Genomic DNA, 21211 nt, shown 5'->3' on the forward strand with positions numbered 1-21211 from the left:
GTCTGGAACAGTCTGGAAGGAACTGTCTCCTCTGGTCCCAAAACGGGTGCGAGGAACCAACAGTTTCTGATCCAAGGACCTCAGTGAGCAAGAGGGGGGTGTACGGTGTGATCAGATCGCTGATGTACAGAGGGACCTGACCATTTAAAGCTCTAAAAGTCAGAACTAGAATGTTAAACTGTATCCGGTAGGAGACCTTCTTACAGTGCTATTGGTCCTGCATATATGTCCCCAAAGTGTTTTTTTGATTGATTCCTGCAGAATAGTGTCTATCTTTCCCCACTTCCCTGTTTTAGCCCATCCTCCAGGAAGCACTCTGTACCTGTAGCACGTACACACAGACTGCACGGATTGAAAACAATATTTTTGAAATAATCTCCACTATAGACCCTATACCTTGAAAATTGCTTTTTGTGACAGCCACCATATTTGGCAGGCACATTTGAAACATTAAACCAAACCAAAATCTATGTTGGACTAATGTCATATTTTGTATGATGTGGGCGTGGCCAAGGAAAACCCCTTACCGATTGCGTATAATTCTTTCTGATTTATTCCAGGGCAAGGGCTTTTATTGCCACTTGCAGCGTTTAATTTTTTATGGGTTTTTTATGTAAATTAACTACGCCAAAGGTATATCAGTCTTCCTACATAACATTTGAACCAAAATATGCTCTAACTCTTTAACTCAGTTATTGTGTTTTCAAATCTTGTATCATGCATTTATCAGGAAGCTTTCCAGGAAAAATATGACAAAACGAGTATAGCACCTCCTGTGCTTTCTGCTGCCTGGTTTGATTGTGTTGTTCATAATTGCGTCACTGCTTTGGTTTTGGGTAAAAATGAAGCAATCTGCCTCCAAACAAGTTAAACGGTCTTCTGAATGTTTGGGCAGACAGGAGAACTACACTCTTAATATGGGTTTGCAGTGTTTTTGTCCAAGGATTAAGGTTGTTTGGATGCGGAGCTCTGCTCACAGCAGCACAGCTTACAGGATGCAACTTTGGAGCAAACATATAATGAGCTTGGACACTTATTTCAGGAACATAAGATAAGATAACCTTAACCTGTTACCATCCACCTGCGCGCCGGCGAGCATTTTCCATATCTCAAATATTCTATTACATCATCACTTTTATTTCCGTGGTCAATACCAGCAAGTTATACATCATTTTAAAGCTTATTTTCTCAACAAAATGAATATGTCATTGATTGAATAATATGCCCCAAGAAGCAATTGCCAATAGTTTGTGAGAAAGTCTCAACTTTTACAAACGCATGTCCTGTTTGCTGTTTATGACGGACGAAACGGCGTTTATTCTGTACATCCTTGTGCTCAGTCTGTCCATAAGGAACCATTGAAAAACAATATCCACTTGTATTTTTCCTGAAGTTTTCTGATTTCGAGATATTGTCAAGTAAACAAAGTTTTCTTCTTTGACAATGGTCAGGATTAAGGCTCGTCCGGTGCATTTCTCCGTCCATGACAAATGACCTGTTTGACTTATAAGATGGTGTCTGGCATCGATCTTTTCTTCAGACTGTTAGCTACAGAATGAGACCATCCACACCAAATGCGCCGCTTCCGACGCGCAAAGCTAACTTGTTTTTAGCCACATAGCTAAAGTCAGCAGTGACTTAGCGGACTTTGATTGACATATTATTCTAGGCAATAAGAATAGCTTTGGAATTCGGGGCGGGACTTAGTGGTCCCACACACAGAATCCTCTGTATTCACGTGCATAAAGGCTGTAAAGAGCCTAGATTCTTCGACAGGAGGCGACTAGATTTTACGCATAACGTTTTCTGATTTTATTAGCCTTTTGGACGCGCATTTTGTTAGATGTATGTATTATTATACCAATACAAAAATGTTTTTTTTTTTTTTTTTTTTTCACCTCTATCTGGGAAATTCTTTTTAGCAGTTATAATAGGTATTAGTGGCCTACAAAACATCAAAATGTATGTTTTATGATCATAGAGGAGCTAAAATTGTAATAAAACAGTTTGGCACAGTTGGCACATATTTGGATCACTTGAATATACTTTTTGAGGTCAAAAGGTCAACAGCACCAAAATGTCTGTTCCTAGAGATCTGAAACTTTACACAGTTGTTGTCAACAAGATAAACATCATGTACAGTGAACAGCATAAGCACACAATGAAGTATGTCATGCTCAGGACTATTACAAATTGACAATATTCAGGCGAGACTAAAAAAAGGATGTTTTGTTTATGTTTGGGCCTCTGTAGTGTAAGTTCTGAAGCCCTGACAGTATGACATGTGCACATCTGCATAAACTAGAAGGCCTAAGATTTCTAATGATACATCACACTTGCTTGTGGGCTGTAAGATCCTCTTTTAATAAGCAATGCCATTTGGGTCCAACCATTGTGCACAGGGCCAAATAGGTGGATGGTAACAGGTTAATTTGTCCCACAAAGGGAAAATTCCAGTATTGCACATGATTCTGAAGCAGAGTGACACATGTTCAGAGCTAACAATGTTTGTTATAAAGTCTGACAGCAGCAGAAGGAAAGACCTGCGAAACCTCCTTCACACGGCGAGGGTGGATCAGTCACTGAAGCTGCTCTCCAGAGTGGACAGAGTGTCCTGCAGGGGACAGAGTGTCCTGCAGGGGACAGAGTGTCCTGCAGGGGGCGACACTCATGGTCCAGCATAGATGTGAGTTTAGCCAGGACCCTTCTGTCCCCCACCTCCTGCACCGAGTCCAGAGGACAGCCCAGGACGGAGCTTTGTCCAGCTTCTTCCTCTCCCTCTCTGTGATGACCACACCTACAGGAGCTGATGCACCACAGAGTCAGAGAAGGTCTTCAGGAGTGGCCCTGTCAGGAGTGGCCCTGTCAGGAATGGCCCTGTCAGGAGTGGCACTGTCAGGAGTGGCCCTGTCAGGAGTGGCCCTGTCACTTCAAAAGACCTGAGTCTCCTCAGGAGGTAGAGCCGACTCTGGCTCTTCCTGTACAGTCTGTGTTGTGAGTCCAGTCCAGTTTGTGGTTCAGATGAACACCAGGTACTTGTATGAGTCCACTCTCTCAATGTCCAGTCCCTGGATGTTCACTGGTGAGGGGGGCGTGGCCTCTGTGGAAGTCCACCACCATCTCCTTGGTCTTCCCCGCGTTGATGAGGAGGTGGTTCCGCTGACACCAGTCCACAAAGTCCTGCTCCAGTCCTCTGTCCTCCACATCATCCTCGTCTGTGATGAGTCCGATGATGGCAGAGTCATCAGAGAACTTCTGCAGGACACAGCTGTCCATGTCTGAAGTCTGCAGTGTAGAGGGTGAAGAGAAACGGTGCGAGGACGGTGCCCTGGGGCGCCCCAACACTGCATGCCCCTCACACTGCAGGTTCCCCCACACTGCAGGTCCCCACACTGCAGGTTCCCCCACACTGCAGGTCCCCATACTGCAGGTCCCCCACACTGCAGGTCCCTCACACTGCAGGTCCCCACACTGCAGGTCCCCCGCACTGCAGGTCCGAGTGTCAGACACACAGTCCCGGGCTCTCACAAACTGGGGTCGGTCCGTGAGGTAGTCCAGGATCCACTCTGCCAGGTCATACTCCACACCAGCCGTCTCCAGCTTGTCCCTCAGGAGCTGATGGTGTTGAAGGCGCTGGAGAGATCAAGAACAGGATCCTCACAGAGCTGCCAGGCTTCTCCAGGTGAGAGAGAGAGCGGTGCAGCAGGGAGATGACGGCGTCCTCCACTCCGATGCCAGGCCGGTATGCAAACTGCAGCGGGTCCATGGCTGAGCGGAGGTGGTCCAGGACCAGCTCCAGTGTCTTCATCAGGTGGGACGTGAGAGCCACCGGCCTGAAGCTGTTGAAGTCTTTGGCGCGCGGTGTCTTGGGCACAGGTACCAGACAGGAGGTCTTCAGACCTGTGGTACCACCCTCAGCTTCAGACTTAAGGAGCCTGGAGCTGATGCCGTCAGGTCCTGCTGCCTTCCTCACTTTAATCCTCTTCAGCTCTCTCCTCACCTGTGCTGCTGTGACAGTCAGTGGTTGGCAGGGGGACTGTGTGCTGGGGGGATGGGTGAGTCCAGGCGAAGTGGGGAGCTGATGGTCCGGGGCAGATAAGCGAAGAGGAACAGATGCAGGGCATTGTCCAGCTGTGGAAGAGGTAGCATGCAGCTGTGCAGGGGGAGGGGTCTGTGCAGGGGGAGGGGTCTGTGCAGGGGGAGGGGTCTGTGCAGGGGGAGGGGTCTGTGCAGGGGGAGGGGTCTGTGCAGGGGGAGGGGTGGTTGATTGATCAAACCTCAAAAAGTGAGAATTTAGCTCATTCACCCACTGTAGGTCTCCCTCCGCCTGAACAGGGGGAACTTTGAAGCCTGAGATGGTTTTCAGGCTCCTCCACACTCCCTGAATGTTCTTCTGCTGCAGCTGCTCCTCCTCTTGTATCTTCCTCCTGCCTGATCTTCCTCCTCAGCTCCTTCTGCACAGTCCTCAGCTCCTCCTTGTTCCCTGACCTGAAGGCTCTCTTCTTCTCCTTCAGCAGAGCCACCACAGGCTGCCTGCGCACGATGGGTTCATACACAGGCCTCAGATGTACAAGGTTGTGGTCCGAGTTACCCAGGGGAGGAGGAATAAGCCTCCTTGGTGTTGGCTAAGAATAAATCCAATGTTTTATTGTCTCTGGTGGGGCAAGTAACATACTGGGTGTATGTTGGCAGGACAGAAGATGGAGAAGCGTGGTTAAAGTCACCAGAGATGAGGAAGAGAGCCTGTGGGTGCTTTGTTTGTAACCTGCTTGTGCAGCAGAGCAGTGTTTCACAGGCATTGTCAGCGTTAGCAGACGCACACTACGTACGTACTACGTACACTGCTATTACAATAACATGTGAGAACTCCCGGGGCAGGTAATATGGCCTCATGCTAACAACTAACAGTTCAATGTCTCTGTTACACAGATGTTCTTTAACTGTGATTTGGCTGAGTCTACACCACTTCTCATGGACAGGCCTCCACCTCTTTTCTTTCCACTCTCCCTCGTCCGGTCTTCGCGCAGGAGGTGAAAATGGTCCAAAGCGGCAATATGGTCCGGCATTTCTCGGGTTAGCCAGGTCTCTGTGAGCAAAATGATGCTAGAGTCTCTGTATTCCCGTTCGTACCTTGTGAGACTCGTCAGCTCCGCTGTCTTATTTTGAAGGGACCTCATGTTTGAAGGGACCTCACGTTTCCCATGACGAAGTAACATGTAAGCTGCACCATCTACAGCCTGTGGGATTCTCCTTCACTGTGGTTGTCCTCATGGCAGGAGGGAGGCTCTGCAGATCTGAGCGTCTGTTGCTTTATACATCTGACCAGTTTATTATCTCCTGTGTGTCAGGTCCAAAGAGAGCGCTGCGTGTCCGGACGACTCCAGAATCCGCTTCTTCTCCTTTTCCCTGATCGAGGGCTACGTCTCGTTGGTGATGGACGAGCGGACCGTGCACAGGCAAGAGCACAGCCGCAGAGCACAGCCGCGCAGCCGCAGAGCACAGCCGCGCAGCCGCAGAGCACAGCCGCGCAGCCGCAGAGCACAGCCGCAGAGCGCAGCCGCGCAGCCGCAGAGCACAGCCGCGCAGCCGCAGAGCACAGCCGCGCAGCCGCAGAGCACAGCCGCAGAGCGCAGCCGCAGAGCACAGCCGCAGAGCGCAGCCGTAGAGCCGCAGAGCACAAACTGTTTTAAGTTTGGGGGGTTCAAAGCTTTTTCATCAAGGGCCTGAGGAAGTTGTCGTCTGCTTAAAAATCACACAGAAAAGAACACTGGCCAATCACAAGTCTTGATTTTAGGATACAGGGCAATCACAATCAAGCAGAGGCGCTCTCTGGGTTTATAGATTTGTATCTTCTGAATAGTTCTTATTTTGAATATATTAAATACTTATTGCTGTGGAATGTAGAAACCAGACAGTCTTAAAAGGGACATATGATACAAAATTAACTTTTTCTCTCTTTTAACCCTGTTCTAACATTGTTCCCTCATCAAAACGTTCCTGGAGTAGCATTCAGCTTTATTTTTGTTCATTTGAGGAATCCTGGTTAGAAAATTCATCCCTTTGACGGTCATAAAAAGTCCATTCAGAAAGTCTGCGATTACTGACCTTTTCTCCAACAACTGACATTTTTTTCCCACCAGCTGATGTAGCTGTGACGTGGCTTTGAGAATCTTCTGTTGTTTTTAAGTCCATAAATCGTCTTCAGACTCGTGCCGTGCTCATCTGTCTTATTTTCATGGATCCATTAAAGGCGTTATGGATGATTTTTCGGTGATTTGAAAACTCAGGTGAAAGTGCACATGCCACTCCCCCCGTGTGGACTGATACAACACACACGTGCGTTTGTTTATTAGTATCACATCGCATCTCTCGTCTCCCGTAGATTTCCGTCTCTTCTGCGTCAGCTCGAACTGTCTTTCTCCGTCTTCATTTTGCCCCGTACACTGAGGGAACTATATTATGATAGATCCATGCGCTTAGGCACGCGGAAATGTGGGACGAGACGCACGCGGCTGCAGGTGAGCGGTAGGTGCGTTTTATGATTGATACGTGGCAGGACTAATCGGCCGTCCACGCCACAAGGAAATAAGACTTGGGCCAAAAAATCGTCCATTACGCCTTTAAAATATCTGGATAGGGGACTGTTAGCTTAAACATGCCGCTAGCGTCCCCAGTGGCCAGTCCATTGGTACTACTGCGAAAAAATCCTCTGCGACCCAGAAAGCATTTTTTTCTATGGAGTACAGGACCTACAGCGGCTCAAACGTCAGATATAGAGGAAAGTTTCACCTATTTTCGGGTCATTGACTTTCTCAGTTTAAAATTCTTCAGTCGTCTTTAAAGGTCCCATATCAGAGCTTCTAACCTCCCGCAGTTTTTAACTAGATCCTTTCGTCGAATCTGCACAACCGCGGCTCACCCTCCTCTCTCTCCCTTCCTCCCCTCCTCACCCTCCTCACCCTCCTCTCCCCCCTCCCCTCCCCCCCTCCTCCCTCTCCCTCCTCTCATCTCCCTCCTCTCCTCTCCCTTCCTCCCCTCCTCTCCCCCCTCCTCTCCCCTCCTCTCCCTCCCTCCTCTCCCTCCTCTCCTCCTCACCCTCCTCTCCCTTCCTCCCCTCCTCTCCCTCCTCTCCCCTCCCTCCTCTCCTCTCCCTCCTCTCCCCTCCCTCCTCTCCTCTCCCTCCTCTCCCTCCCTCCTCTCCCTCCTCTCCTCTCCCTTCCTCCCCTCCTCACCCTCCTCCCCTCCTCTCCCCCCCTCCTCTCCCCTCCTCTCCCTCCTCTCCCCTCCCTCCTCTCCCTCCTCTCCCCTCCCTCCTCTCCCCCCCTCCTCTCCCTCCTCTCCCCCCTCCTCTCCCCTTCTCCCCTCCCTCCTCTCCCCCCCTCCTCTCCCTCCTCTCCCCTCCCTCCTCTCCCCCCCTCCTCTCCCCTTCTCCCTCTCCCTCCTCTCATCTCCCTCCTCTCCTCTCCCTTCCTCCCCTCCTCTCCCCCTCCTCTCCCCCCCTCCTCTCCCCTCCTCTCCCTCCCCTCCTCTCCCTCCCCTCCTCTCCCTCCCTCTTCTCCCTCCTCTCCTCCTCACCCTCCTCTCCCTTCCTCCCCTCCTCTCCCCCCTCCTCTCCCTTCCTCCCCTCCTCTCCCCCCTCCTCTCCCCCCCTCCTCTCCCCTCCTCTCCCTCCCCTCCTCTCCCTCCTCTCCCCTCCCTCCTCTCCCCCCCTCCTCTCCCTCCTCTCCCCTCCCTCCTCTCCCCCCCTCCTCTCCCCTTCTCCCCTCCCTCCTCACCCTCCTCTCCCCCCTCCTCTCCCCCCCTCCTCTCCCTCCCCTCCTCTCCCCTCCCTCCTCTCCTCTCCCTCCTCTCCCCTCCCTCCTCTCCTCTCCCTCCTCTCCCTCCCTCCTCTCCCTCCTCTCCTCTCCCTTCCTCCCCTCCTCACCCTCCTCCCCTCCTCTCCCTCCTCTCCCCTCCCTCCTCTCCCCCCCTCCTCTCCCTCCTCTCCCCTCCCTCCTCTCCCCCCCTCCTCTCCCCTTCTCCCCTCCCTCCTCTCCCCCTCCTCTCCCTCCTCTCCCCCCTCCTCTCCCCCCCTCCTCTCCCTCCTCTCCCCCCTCTCCCCTCCCTCCTCTCCCCTTCTCCCCTCCCTCCTCTTCCCCCCTCCTCTCCCCTTCTCCCCTCCCTCCTCTCCCTCCTCTCCCCCCCTCCTCTCCCTCCTCTCCCCTCCCTCCTCTCCCCCCCTCCTCTCCCTCCCCTCCTCTCCCCTTCTCCCCTCCCTCCTCTTCCCCCCTCCCCTCCCTCCTCTCCCCCCTCCTCTCCCTCCTCTCCCCCCTCCTCTCCCCCCCTCCTCTCCCCTCCTCTCCCTCCCCTCCTCTCCCTCCCTCCTCTCCCTCCTCTCCTCCTCACCCTCCTCTCTCTCCCTCCTCTCCTCTCCCTCCTCTCCCTCCTCTCCTCTCCCTTCCTCCCCTCCTCTCCCCCCCTCCTCTCCCCTCCTCTCCCTCCCCTCCTCTCCCTCCCCTCCCTCCTCTCCCCTCCCTCCTCTCCCCCCCTCCTCTCCCTCCTCTCCCCCCCTCCTCTCCCTCCCCTCCTCTCCCCTCCCTCCTCTCCCCCCCTCCTCTCCCCTTCTCCCCTCCTCCCCCCTCCTCTCCCCCCCTCCTCTCCCCTCCCTCCTCTCCTCTCCCTCCTCTCCCCTCCCTCCTCTCCTCTCCCTTCCTCCCCTCCTCACCCTCCTCCCCTCCTCTCCCCCCCTCCTCTCCCTCCTCTCCTCCTCTCCCCTCCCTCCTCTCCCCCCCTCCTCTCCCTCCTCTCCCCCCCTCCTCTCCCTCCTCTCCCCCCCTCCTCTCCCCTTCTCCCCTCCCTCCTCTCCCCCCCTCCTCTCCCTCCTCTCCCCTCCCTCCTCTCCTCCTCTCCCCTCCCTCCTCTCCCCCCCTCCTCTCCCCTTCTCCCCTCCCTCCTCTCCCCCCCTCCTCTCCCTCCTCTCCCCCCCTCCTCTCCCCTTCTCCCTCTCCCTCCTCTCATCTCCCTTCCTCCCCCCCTCCCCTCCCTCCCTCCTCCCTCTCCCTCCTCTCATCTCCCTCCTCTCCTCTCCCTTCCTCCCCCCCTCCCCTCCCTCCCCTCCCCCCCTCCTCCCTCTCCCTCCTCTCATCTCCCTCCTCTCCCCTCCTCTCCCTCCCCTCCTCTCCCTCCCTCCTCTCCTCCTCACCCTCCTCTCCCTTCCTCCCCTCCTCTCCCCCCCTCCTCTCCCCCCTCCTCTCCCCCCCTCCTCTCCCTCCTCTCCCCCCTCTCCCCTCCCTCCTCTCCCCTTCTCCTCTCCCTCCTCTTCCCCCCTCCTCTCCCCTTCTCCCCTCCCTCCTCTCCTCTCCCTCCTCTCCCCCCCTCCTCTCCCCCCTCCTCTCCCTCCTCTCCCCTCCCTCCTCTCCCCTTCTCCCCTCCCTCCTCTCCCCTTCTCCCCTCCCTCCTCTCCCCTCCTCCCTCTCCCTCCTCTCCCCTCCCTCCTCTCCCTCCCCTCCTCTCCCCTTCTCCCCTCCCTCCTCTTCCCCCCTCCTCTCCCTCCTCTCCCCCCCTCCTCTCCCCCCCTCCTCTCCCTCCTCTCCCCTCCCTCCTCTCCCCTTCTCCCCTCCCTCCTCTTCCCCCCTCCTCTCCCCTTCTCCCCCCCCTCCTCTCCCCCCCTCCTCTCCCCTCCTCCCTCTCCCTCCTCTCCCCTCCCTCCTCTCCCTCCCCTCCTCTCCCCTTCTCCCCTCCCTCCTCTTCCCCCTCCTCTCCCCTTCTCCCCTCCCTCCTCTCCCCCCTCCTCTCCCTCCTCTCCCCCCCTCCTCTCCCTCCTCTCCCCCCCTCCTCTCCCTCCTCTCCCCTCCCTCCTCACCCTCCCTCCTCTCACTTACGTTTTAGCTGTGAATTATTAGACTTGTGTTGTAGAACTTACATCAAAGTTACATTTGAGTGTTGTCACAGACCATGGACCTGTACATACTCAGTCTCCACGCTGAGACTACGTCACGGGGTGAACGGGGCACTTTTATTTTAATTTTCTAGTTAAATCCCGCTGTCTGGTCATATTCGTTATCTGTTCTCAGAGCCTCGAGGACATTAAACATGAGGGAGATTCAGAACATGTGTTTTTGACGCTCGGAGGGGAAAAGGATTCATCAAACAAGCGTGAATAAAGCTACTTACGACTGTGTTTGTGATGAGAGACAACGTTAGAACAGGGTTAAAAGCTCAACAGAATGGGGTTCGGTGGTGTTATGGAGGTAAAGTGTGTTGAACAAGACACTGAGGGACACTGAGGGACACTGAGGGACACTGAGGGACACTGAGGGTCAGAGCTGTGAGCAGATGTGGGTGTTTGTGAGTGGATGGTCAGATCAGCGTGGCGTGGACACTTGGACACTTGCTGCTGTCCACAGAGCAGTCGGCTGTTGCCTGGAGACGGGGCGCAGATGACTCATACTTCAGAGAATACTCTGTCAAATACAGTGTTGGAAAGAAACAAAGTACTAAAGTTAAAGCAGGGGTGGAAAGTAACTCATAACTAATACTCGTGTTACTGTAATCGAGTAGATTATTTGGGTAATTATGCTTTTTTTTATAAATGTGTAATTGTAACCAAGTACATTTTCAACCACTGAGTTAAAGCACTAAATTAAATGATAGCTCTACTTGATTACATCAAGGTAAAATGGAGTCAAGGAGATGATTAAGTTCCATGTTTCTGTGAGATGCATCATTTCTGTTCATTCTGTTCCTTACAAGCAAATAATCCTTTGAATTATTGTAATTTCAGTTATACATCATTTAAATAATTGTGATGGATGTCTTTAGGTATCTGTACTTTCTACTCCATTTTCTTTGAGCCAATACTCACGCTTTACTCTAAGTTTGGTTGCGTTTCTGTTGTAGTCATTAGTCTGTTTAAAGTGAGTCATGTGACACACAGACCGGCTCAGGGGTCAAATAACAGCATATTGAAGTGAGCTTCCCTTTGCAGGTTTCCCACTAACGTCCTGTTCACCAGTGCGTGTGGAGAGCTGTGGAAGATGGTGCGCATCGGGGGGCAGCCTCTGGGGTTCGGTACGCAAAAAACACACTTTTAACTTTTATCTGCACTTCCATCTGTTTCAAATCAGACCATAAACCCTCCAAGAAGTATTTTTCACTTCAATAATAGTAACCAATAATAATTAGTTACTATATTATTGTTTACCATCTATAAATTCCTCAGCGACACATCACACTTCAGATGATTGTTCTTCAGTTATTGTGACGCTCTCTTCTAACACGCGCCACAAAATGTTCACAATCCAAGAGGCGATTGGAGGCTTTATAATCAGAGTTTGGGGGTAATGAGTTTGAGTACTCAAGTAGCAAGGAATGTTTGTGCACCCATCTAATCTAGTACTCCCCAAGTTACTTTTTCAAATCAGTAATGTGTTGAGGACACAGTACATGCTCATTGTGTGGCATTGTGTTGTGTCTTGATGATTATGTTACTGTGCTCAGCAACGCAAAGGGATTGTGGGCAAACGATACAGGTTATAAATGCTATTGTGTTATTGTATTCTTCGGGGCACGCCCCCTGGTGGCGAGAGCAAAGTCCGCTTTAAGATGAGTTCACATTAAAGGGGCGTTCACACCGCGGCGGCCAAAGCGTCTAGAGTTTTTGCGGCGCGATTCCTGCGTTTTTGTACGCTCTCGGCGCTTTGGGCGTACGAGGCGCCGGAGGCGTTCAAAGCGGCCGGCACGACATGTTCAGCTTTGACCAATCAGAGATGACGCTCCAGTGACGTGCTACGCACAACCCGGAAAAAGACCCAAGAGCTGCGTCTTGAGGATTTTTATTTTTTTTATTTTTATGGTTGCAGGATTTGTTTTGGGTCTTCTTCCGGGTTGTGAAATGCGTAGGCACGTCACTGGAGCGTAATCTCTGATTGGCTGCGCTGCGTCTGCGACACCGGAAGTGAGGGGTGTGGTCAGACTGAAGAAGGAGGCCTATCAGGCCACTTTGGCTTGTAGGTCTCCTGAGGTCATCGACAGGTATCGGCAGGCCAAGCGGGCCGCAGCTCTTGCTGTCGCAGAGGCAAAAACCCGGGCCTGGGAGGAGTTTGGGGAGGAGTTTGGGGAGGAGTTTGGGGAGGCCATGGAGGAGGACTATGTCGGCCCCAAAGAAATTCTGTCAAACCGTCCGGCGCCTCAGGAGGGGGAAGCAGTGCTTCACCAACTCTGTTTACTGTGCGGGTGGAGACCTCTGACCTCGACTGGGGATGTGGTCGGACGGTGGAAGGACTTTGAGGACCTCCTTAATCCCACTGTCACGTCTTCTGAAGAGGAAGCAGAGACTGAGGACTCGGAGGCTCGTCCATCACCCGAGCTGAAGTTACTGAGGTTGTTTGCAAACTCCTCAGTGGCTCCGGGGGTGGATGAGATCCTGGGGACCTAAAGTCTCTGGATGTAAAAAATATGTAAAAAAAATAGTTAATGTTTTTAAACCATGTTACAAGAATCACAACCTTTCAGATCGTTTCAAGCGTTTGAAAGGTGTTTGTCTCCTGTAAAGTGTTGCAGTGTCGCCCACATTTCTACAGAAAACTTGAACAAAGTGTATGTGTGTTTTTCAGACGAGTGTGGCATCGTAGCACAGATCTCGGAGCCGCTGGCCTCTGCGGACATCCCAGCATACTACATCAGCACGTTCAAGTTCGACCACGCCCTGGTGAGATACGAGGGTCACACTAAGTTTGCTGCTCTGTTTTAGAAGAGTTGAAACTTCGGCCTGTTCAGATGTCTTTGGATGGATCCGGGGCGTCCAAACCTGTGTCATCCAGAGCTGCACAAATGCTTCATCAAACAATTCTGAGGGGAAAAAGAAAGAAAAAGAATGAAGTAGTAAAAAGAATAAATAAAATATAGCCGTAAGCGGCAATGATCGGCCCTCGCCACGCCGCCGCCACACCGCAAGAGGAGGGGGCGTGGCTAACGCGCCCCAATTGTCCTTTTATTACGCCTACTGCTGAATCTGTGACGCTGTCACATCTTCTCCCCTTTGTTTTACCATCAAAAAGCAATTTTATTTTGAATTCTTGGCAAAATGTGCGGCTTTGCCGCACAGACACCGTGACTCTTTGAATAAAAATGTGGATAACTTTTGATGGTCCACCCCTGAAGATGAGTCTCACCAAATTTCAGGTTAATAGGGCTGACGCCCTGAGGGGGAGGAGTTTGTGAAAGTATAAAGTGTAAACATGTTCTGGTGATTTCCCCATTGGAATAACATGGAAGGTTTCTCTCATTGCTACAGCAAAGCCGTAACAATGACATGGGTCTCATTGACTTTTTTGATGGGGATGCCAAAATTGAGTTTTGTGTCAAATTTCAGATAATTTCGCAAAACTAAACATTTAACCTCCATATAAAATCTGTAGGGGGCGCTGTGGCGCCAAATTAATTAATTTAAACTGCGCAAACGGCAGAAATGTTAAATTTGGGAGATTTCTGAAATTCTAGCTAAAGTTTGCGGCTTTGCCGCACAGAGACCGTGACAGGGTCAATGTAATTTGAATAACTTTTGATGTCCCACTCCTCAGTACCATTTTCACCAAATTTCAGCTTTTTAGGGCCAACGCCCTGGGAGGAGTTCGTAAAAGTACGACGTTTGGAAAAGGCGGACGGCGTTGCCGTAATAATATTTTTTACTTCTCTTGTCACCATCTACCTCTGCGCCAAATTTCATGATTCTACGATCAGATTTTTTTTGGGTCATTTCCCATCTCTCAATGCATTTTTGGTACATTTGGGGGCGCTAACACGCCATTTTTTTAATTTTAGAAAAGGGAAATGGCCAGAATGTAGAGAGGCACGATTTTTAGAGGTGTGTAAATTTTTGTGCAATGTTCACTGGGTGAAAAATAGGGGGGTTGGTCAGAAGAAGAAGAAGAAGAAGAAGAAGAAGAAGAAGAAGAAGAAGAAGAAGAAGAAGAAGAAGAATAAGAAGAAGAAGAAGAAGAAGAAATGGTGTGGGTCCCTGGTCACTGACGGGTACTTTCGTTAATTTTGAGTGGACTCCGCCCACTTTGTGTTTTTGGCCCTCTATACAGTAATAATGTTACATTTTTGCATTATATGCTTATATGCATGGAACATGCAAGAGATGGGGAACGTATTCGTGAGCCACTTAGCGCAAATGAGTGCTTTATTTGGGGATGACGACCGCGAATGTAAAGCGCTCGTTTAGTGCGCACTTTTGCACGGGCTTTGCCCGTTTACAACGGTAATGTTCCATTTTCCTACTACTAATTAGTATGCACGGGGCGTGCGTGAGTGAAGGAGTGCGTTAGTGAGTGTTTGGAAGTGGGCGAGCGCTTCGCGCTCGATTTCGTGCGCACTTTCGCAGCCGTGCTTCGCACGGCCTTACGAGATTAATAGGCCTCTCGCCAGCTTGTGGCTCTCGGGCCTAATAAAGGCCTTTAGTGGACACTGAACACTGACACGGGCAAAGCCTCGGTCTTAATTCTGTGCTGCTTTTGATGTTCTCAGGTCTCTTCACTGGCTCCTGTGGCTCAGAGAATAGACTTGTATATGTGTACAAGTCTCTCCATGGCCTAGCACCAAAGTAGTAGACTTTTAAGTTGAGACTGATTTCATATCGGTGTAATCCCTCATTCGTCCAGGAGTGTTTCATTGTAGAAAGAGATTCAGTTGTTTCATCTGGACTCGAAACGTTTCGACTTTCATACAAGAGTCATTCTCAATCCCTGGCTCACTCTCTCTCCTCCCTGAGGACCTGATTAGCATCCGAATGCCGTGGGCGTCGACCTCTCCAGGGATTCAGAATTCCATTATAAACAACAGGAAGGTTGAATCTTAACCCCCTGTTTCTATTTAAGGACGTTTTTTGGTTTTGAACAAAAATAGCCTCTTTAACTCTTTCAAATCATCTTTTCTCCTGCTCAGAATCTTCTCCTCACTGCCTTTGATAGAGTGGTTTGTGTCTTTAAGATGCAGATGCACTTCACTCTGTGGTCCTGAACTCCAGTGTCTTCTGAGCTGATAGAGACTCTTGTGCAGAGGCTGTTTAGTCTCACTATGTGGCGCTCTTCACACTTTTCTTCACTGCATTGGACAGAATAAACTACATTGCTCTGTTTTTGTGTTGCATCTTGTCCTTTGGATGAACCAGTTTGTGTCTTAAAGTGTTTCCTGGGACTTTATGTTGTCTAAAAATGATCTGCATTTTCTCAGACTGTCCCGAGACGTAAGGGACAGAAACACTCTTCTCTGTTCTGTTTCCCTTTTGTACAGTTGCAGTAACAGTACAGTTGCAGTAACAGTACAGTTGCAGTACAGTTGCAGTACAGTTGCAGTACAGTTGCAGTAACAGTACAGTTGCAGTACACTTGCAGTACAGTTGCAGTACAGTTGCAGTACAGTTGCAGTAACAGTACAGTTGCAGTAACAGTACAGTTGCAGTACAGTTGCAGTACAGTTGCAGTACAGTTGCAGTAACAGTACAGTTGCAGTACACTTGCAGTACAGTTGCAGTACAGTTGCAGTACAGTTACAGTTGCAGTAACAGTACACTTGCAGTACACTTGCAGTACAGTTGCAGTAACAGTTGCAGTAACAGTTGCAGTACAGTTGCAGTAACAGTACAGTTGCAGTACACTTGCAGTACAGTTGCAGTAACAGTTGCAGTAACAGTTGCAGTACAGTTGCTGTAACAGTACACTTGCAGTACACTTGCAGTACAGTTGCAGTACAGTTGCAGTAACAGTACACTTGCAGTACACTTGCAGTAACAGTTGCAGTAACAGTTGCAGTACAGTTGCTGTAACAGTACACTTGCAGTACACTTGCAGTACAGTTGCAGTACAGTTGCAGTACAGTTACAGTTGCAGTAACAGTACACTTGCAGTACAGTTGCAGTAACAGTTGCAGTAACAGTTGCAGTACAGTTGCTGTAACAGTACACTTGCAGTACACTTGCAGTACAGTTGCAGTACAGTTGCAGTAACAGTACACTTGCAGTACACTTGCAGTACAGTTGCAGTAACAGTTGCAGTAACAGTTGCAGTACAGTTGCAGTAACAGTACAGTTGCAGTACACTTGCAGTACAGTTGCAGTACAGTTACAGTTGCAGTAACAGTACACTTGCAGTACACTTGCAGTACAGTTGCAGTAACAGTTGCAGTAACAGTTGCAGTACAGTTGCTGTAACAGTACACTTGCAGTACACTTGCAGTACAGTTGCAGTACAGTTGCAGTAACAGTACACTTGCAGTACACTTGCAGTACAGTTGCAGTAACAGTTGCAGTAACAGTTGCAGTACAGTTGCAGTAACAGTACAGTTGCAGTACACTTGCAGTACAGTTGCAGTACAGTTGCAGTACAGTTACAGTTGCAGTAACAGTACACTTGCAGTACACTTGCAGTACAGTTGCAGTAACAGTTGCAGTAACAGTTGCAGTACAGTTGCTGTAACAGTACACTTGCAGTACACTTGCAGTACAGTTGCAGTACAGTTGCAGTAACAGTACACTTGCAGTACACTTGCAGTACAGTTGCAGTACAGTTGCAGTACAGTTGCAGTAACAGTTGCAGTACAGTTACAGTTGCAGTAACAGTACACTTGCAGTACACTTGCAGTAGCAGTACACTTGCAGTAACAGTACACTTGCAGTAACAGTACACTTGCAGTAACAGTACACTTGCAGTAACTGAACACTTGCAGTAACAGTACACTTGCAGTAACTGTACACTTGCAGTAACTGTACACTTGCAGTAACAGTACACTTGCAGTACACTTGCAGTACACTTGCAGTAACAGTACACTTGCAGTAACAGTACACTTGCAGTACACTTGCAGTACACTTGCAGTAACAGTACACTTGCAGTAACAGTACACTTGCAGTACACTTGCAGTAACAGTACACTTGCAGTAACAGTACACTTGCAGTACACTTGCAGTAACTGTACACTTGCAGTAACTGTACACTTGCAGTAACTGTACACTTGCAGTAACAGTACACTTGCAGTAACTGTACACTTGCAGTAACAGTACACTTGCAGTACACTTGCAGTAACAGTACACTTGCAGTAACTGTACACTTGCAGTAACTGTACACTTGCAGTAACAGTACACTTGCAGTAACTGTACACTTGCAGTAACAGTACACTTGCAGTGTGTGTGTGCGCGTGTGTGTGCGTGTGTGTGTGTGCGTGCGCGTGTGTGTGTGCGTGCGGGTGTGTGCGACTGCGTGCGTGCGCGACTGCGCGTGTGTGACTGCGTGCGCGACTGCGCGCGCGTGATAGCGCGTGTATGACTGCGCGTGTGCGACTGTGCGCGACTGCGCGTGACTGCGTGTGTGCGCGCGCGTGACTGCGTGTGTGTGCGCGCGCGTGACTGCGTGTGTGTGTGCGCGCGCGTGTGTGTGTGTCTGTGTGTGTGCGCGCGCGTGACTGCGTCTGCGTGTGTGTGTGCGCGCCCGTGACTGTGTGTGTGTGCGCGCGCGCAATGACTCGTCTCTTCCACAGAGGAGGCCAAGTCTGGGTCTTGAAGTAAACGTTGCATTCGTTCTTCTGTTGACTTTTATTTCATTTTAAAAGAGTTAAATGACATTGATAGTCAATCTCAGTGTTTATATTTGGTTCTTGACGAGGTCTCGCAGCTCCCTGTGTCCCTCTGTCCCTGTGTCCCTCTGTCCCTGTGTCCCTCTGTCCCTCTGTCCCTGTGTCCCTGTGTCCCTGTGTCCCTCTGTCCCTGTGTCCCTCTGTCCCTGTGTCCCTCTGTCCCTGTGTGGCCAAATAAAACTGACTTTAAAAAAGTTGTATGAGGTTATTTTGTGTTTTTATTACCAAAGCTTTTTTTTGCAATTGAATTCCATCCGGGGGTGCACGGTGGCAAAGGCGGTTAGCGCTCTTGCCTCCCAACAAGGAGATCATGGGTTCAATTCCCGGACCAGACCAACATCACATGATCTCTCTGGGTGGAGTTTGCATGTTCTCCCCGTGTTATCGTGGGTTCTCTCTCCCACCGTCCAAAGACATGCATGTGTTAGGTAAAAATTGGTAACTCTAAATTGGCCCTAGTGAATGAATGTGAGAGTGAACTGTCTGTAATGTCTATGTCTCTGTGTTGGCCCTGCGACAAGTTGGCCACTGTCCAGGGTGTACCCCGCCTCCATCCATTTTCTACCGCTTGTTCCCTTTCGGGGTCGCAGGTGACTGGAGCCTATCCCAGTGACTTTGGGCCTTAGGCGGGGTACATCCTGGACAGTGGCCAATTGACAGCGGAGGTATCGGTGGGCGAATGATGTGAACAGATTTAGAAATATATATATATATATATATACATACATACATACATACATATACATCAAATCAATTTATTTTTGTAAGGCCCAAAATCACAACAACAGTCGCCTCTGAGGGCCACAGGGAGAAATTAATCAACAATGTCTGTGGTGGCAATGAAGTCAGACAATGTCTGTGGTGGCGAGGGACGATGTCCCAGGGTCCTCTGTCCTTAGACTCTCCTTCTCGGCCAGGAAAAACTACAAAAAAAACCTCTTTGGCAAAAAAGCGTAGAAACCTGGAGGAGTTCCAGTGAAGGAGAGATCCGACTCTCACAGACGGACAGACGGACACGAGGGAGACTGGAGCTGGACCCACTCTTCAGGCAGATGAGGGACCGACTGAGGCGAACTGGACCCACTCTTCAGGCAGAAGAGGGACCGACTGAGGCGAACTGGACCCACTCTTCAGGCAGAAGAGGGACCGACTGAGGCGAACTGGACCCACTCTTCAGGCAGATGAGGGACCGACTGAGGCGAACTGGACCCACTCTTCAGGCAGAAGAGGGACCGACTGAGGCGAACTGGACCCACTCTTCAGGCAGAAGAGGGACAGACTGAGGCGAACTGGACCCACTCTTCAGATGAGGGACCGACTGAGGCGAACTGGACCCACTCTTCAGGCAGAAGAGGGACCGACTGAGGCGAACTGGACCCACTCTTCAGGCAGAAGAGGGACAGACTGAGGCGAACTGGACCCACTCTTCAGGCAGATGAGGGACCGACTGAGGCGAACTGGACCCACTCTTCAGGCAGAAGAGGGACCGACTGAGGCGAACTGGACCCACTCTTCAGGCAGATGAGGGACAGACTGAGGCGAACTGGACCCACTCTTCAGATGAGGGACCGACTGAGGCGAACTGGACCCACTCTTCAGGCAGAAGAGGGACCGACTGAGTCGAGCTGGACCCATTCTTCAGGCAGATGAGGGACCGTCGGAGGCGAGCTGGACCCACTCCTCAGGCAGATGAGGGACCGTCCACACATACATGTATATACACACATACATACATACATACATGTATACATATATGTATGTGTGTGTATATACATGTATGTATACATGTAGGTGTACATACATGTATACATACATGTATGTATGTATACATGTATACATACATATATACATACATACACACACATACATACACACACACACATACATACATACACACACACACACATACATGCATGTATACATACATGTATATACACACACATACATACATACATACATGTATACATATATGTATGTGTGTGTATATACATGTATGTATACATGTAGGTGTACATACATGTATACATACATGTATGTATGTATACATGTATACATACATATATACATACATACATACATACATACCACGCTTTAACCACGCTTCTCCCTCTTCTGTTCTACCAACATACACCCAGTATGTTACCTGCCCCACCAGAGACAAAAGAACATTGGACTTGTTTTTTGCCAACACCAAAGAGGCTTATTCTTCTTCAGCTCGGCCTGTGGTGTCCCGTGAGGTGAGGATGTGGTCTGCTGAGAGCGAGGAGGCTCTGAGGGACTGCTTCAGCCCCACTGTCTGGACTGAGCTCTGCGACCCACATGGGGAGGACATCAACACCATCACAGAGCATCAGGACTACATCAACTTCTGTTTTGAGAACATTGTTCCCTCCCGGACGGTGCAGTGTTTTCCAAACAACAAGCCATGGATTAACCGTGAACTGAAGGCTCTGCTGAAGGAGAAGAAGAGAGCCTTCAAGTCAGGGAACAAGGAGGAGCTGAGGACTGTGCAGAAGGAGCTGAGGAGGAAGATCAGGCAGGCTGAGGCCGGCTACAAGAGGAGGATGAAAGAGCAGCTACAGCAAAAGAACATTCAGGGAGTGTGGAGAAGCCTTAAAACCATATTGGGCTTCAAAATCCCCCCTGCCCAGACAGAGAGGGATCTACAGTGGGTGAATGATTTAAATGCTCACTTCTTGAGATTTGATCGGTCACCCGCCCCTCCCCCTGCACAGCTGCATGCTCCCTCTTCCACAGCTGGACAAGGCCCTGCATCCGTTCCCCTTCACACCTCTGCTCCGGGACCATCAGCTCCCCTCTTCGCCTGGAGTCACCCATCCCCCCAGCACACAGTCCCCCTGCCAACCACTGACTGTCACAGCAGCACAGGTGAGGAGAGAGCTGAAGAGGATTAAAGTGAGGAAGGCAGCAGGACCTGACGGCATCAGCCCCAGGCTCCTTAAGTCCTGCGCAGATGAACTGTGTGGAGTTATGGAGCATGTCTTCAACATGAGCCTGAAGCTGAGGGTGGTACCACAGGTCTGAAGACCTCCTGTCTGGTACCTTTGCCCAAGACACCGCGCGCCAAAGACCTCAACAGCTTCAGGCCGGTGGCTCTCACGTCCCACCTGATGAAGACACTAGAGCGGCTGGTCCTGGACCACCTTCGCTCCACCGTGAGCTCAGCCATGGACCCGCTGCAGTTTGCATACCGGGCTGGCATCGGAGTGGAGGACGCCGTCATCTCCCTGCTGCACCGCTCTCTCTCTCACCTGGAAAAGCCTGGCAGCTCTGTGAGGATCCTGTTCTTGATCTCTCCAGCGCCTTCAACACCATCAGCTCCTGAGGGACAAGCTGGAGACGGCTCCTGAGGGACAAGCTGGAGACGGCTGGTGTGGAGTACAACCTGCAGAGTGGATCCTGGACTACCTCACAGACCGACCCCAGTTTGTGAGAGCCCGGGACTGTGTGTCTGACACTCGGACCTGCAGTGTGGGGGACCTGCAGTGTGGGGGCGCCTCAGGGCAACGTCCTCACGCCCTTTCTCTTCACCCTCTACACTGCAGACCTGAGACATGGACAGCTGTGTCCTGCAGAAGTTCTCTGAC

At 50.7% G+C, this 21211-nt stretch overlaps 1 protein-coding gene across 1 annotated transcript in view; it reads left to right on the forward strand.

Annotated features, from left to right (window-relative positions):
• Positions 1–21211, forward strand: part of castor2 (cytosolic arginine sensor for mTORC1 subunit 2) — a 96082-nt gene that overhangs the window by 40173 nt on the left and 34698 nt on the right. The window contains exons 7-9 of the mRNA XM_072445464.1: positions 5348–5456; positions 10967–11049; positions 12594–12688. Of these exons, the coding sequence (XP_072301565.1) occupies positions 5348–5456; positions 10967–11049; positions 12594–12688 (287 nt within the window). The remainder of the gene's footprint in view (positions 1–5347; positions 5457–10966; positions 11050–12593; positions 12689–21211) is intronic.

Source organism: Eucyclogobius newberryi, unplaced genomic scaffold (genome assembly GCF_026437365.1).
Source record: "Eucyclogobius newberryi isolate DKJ021-1_F unplaced genomic scaffold, fEucNew1.0.hap1 SCAF_15, whole genome shotgun sequence".
In the NCBI taxonomy this organism is placed as follows: domain Eukaryota; kingdom Metazoa; phylum Chordata; class Actinopteri; order Gobiiformes; family Gobiidae; genus Eucyclogobius; species Eucyclogobius newberryi.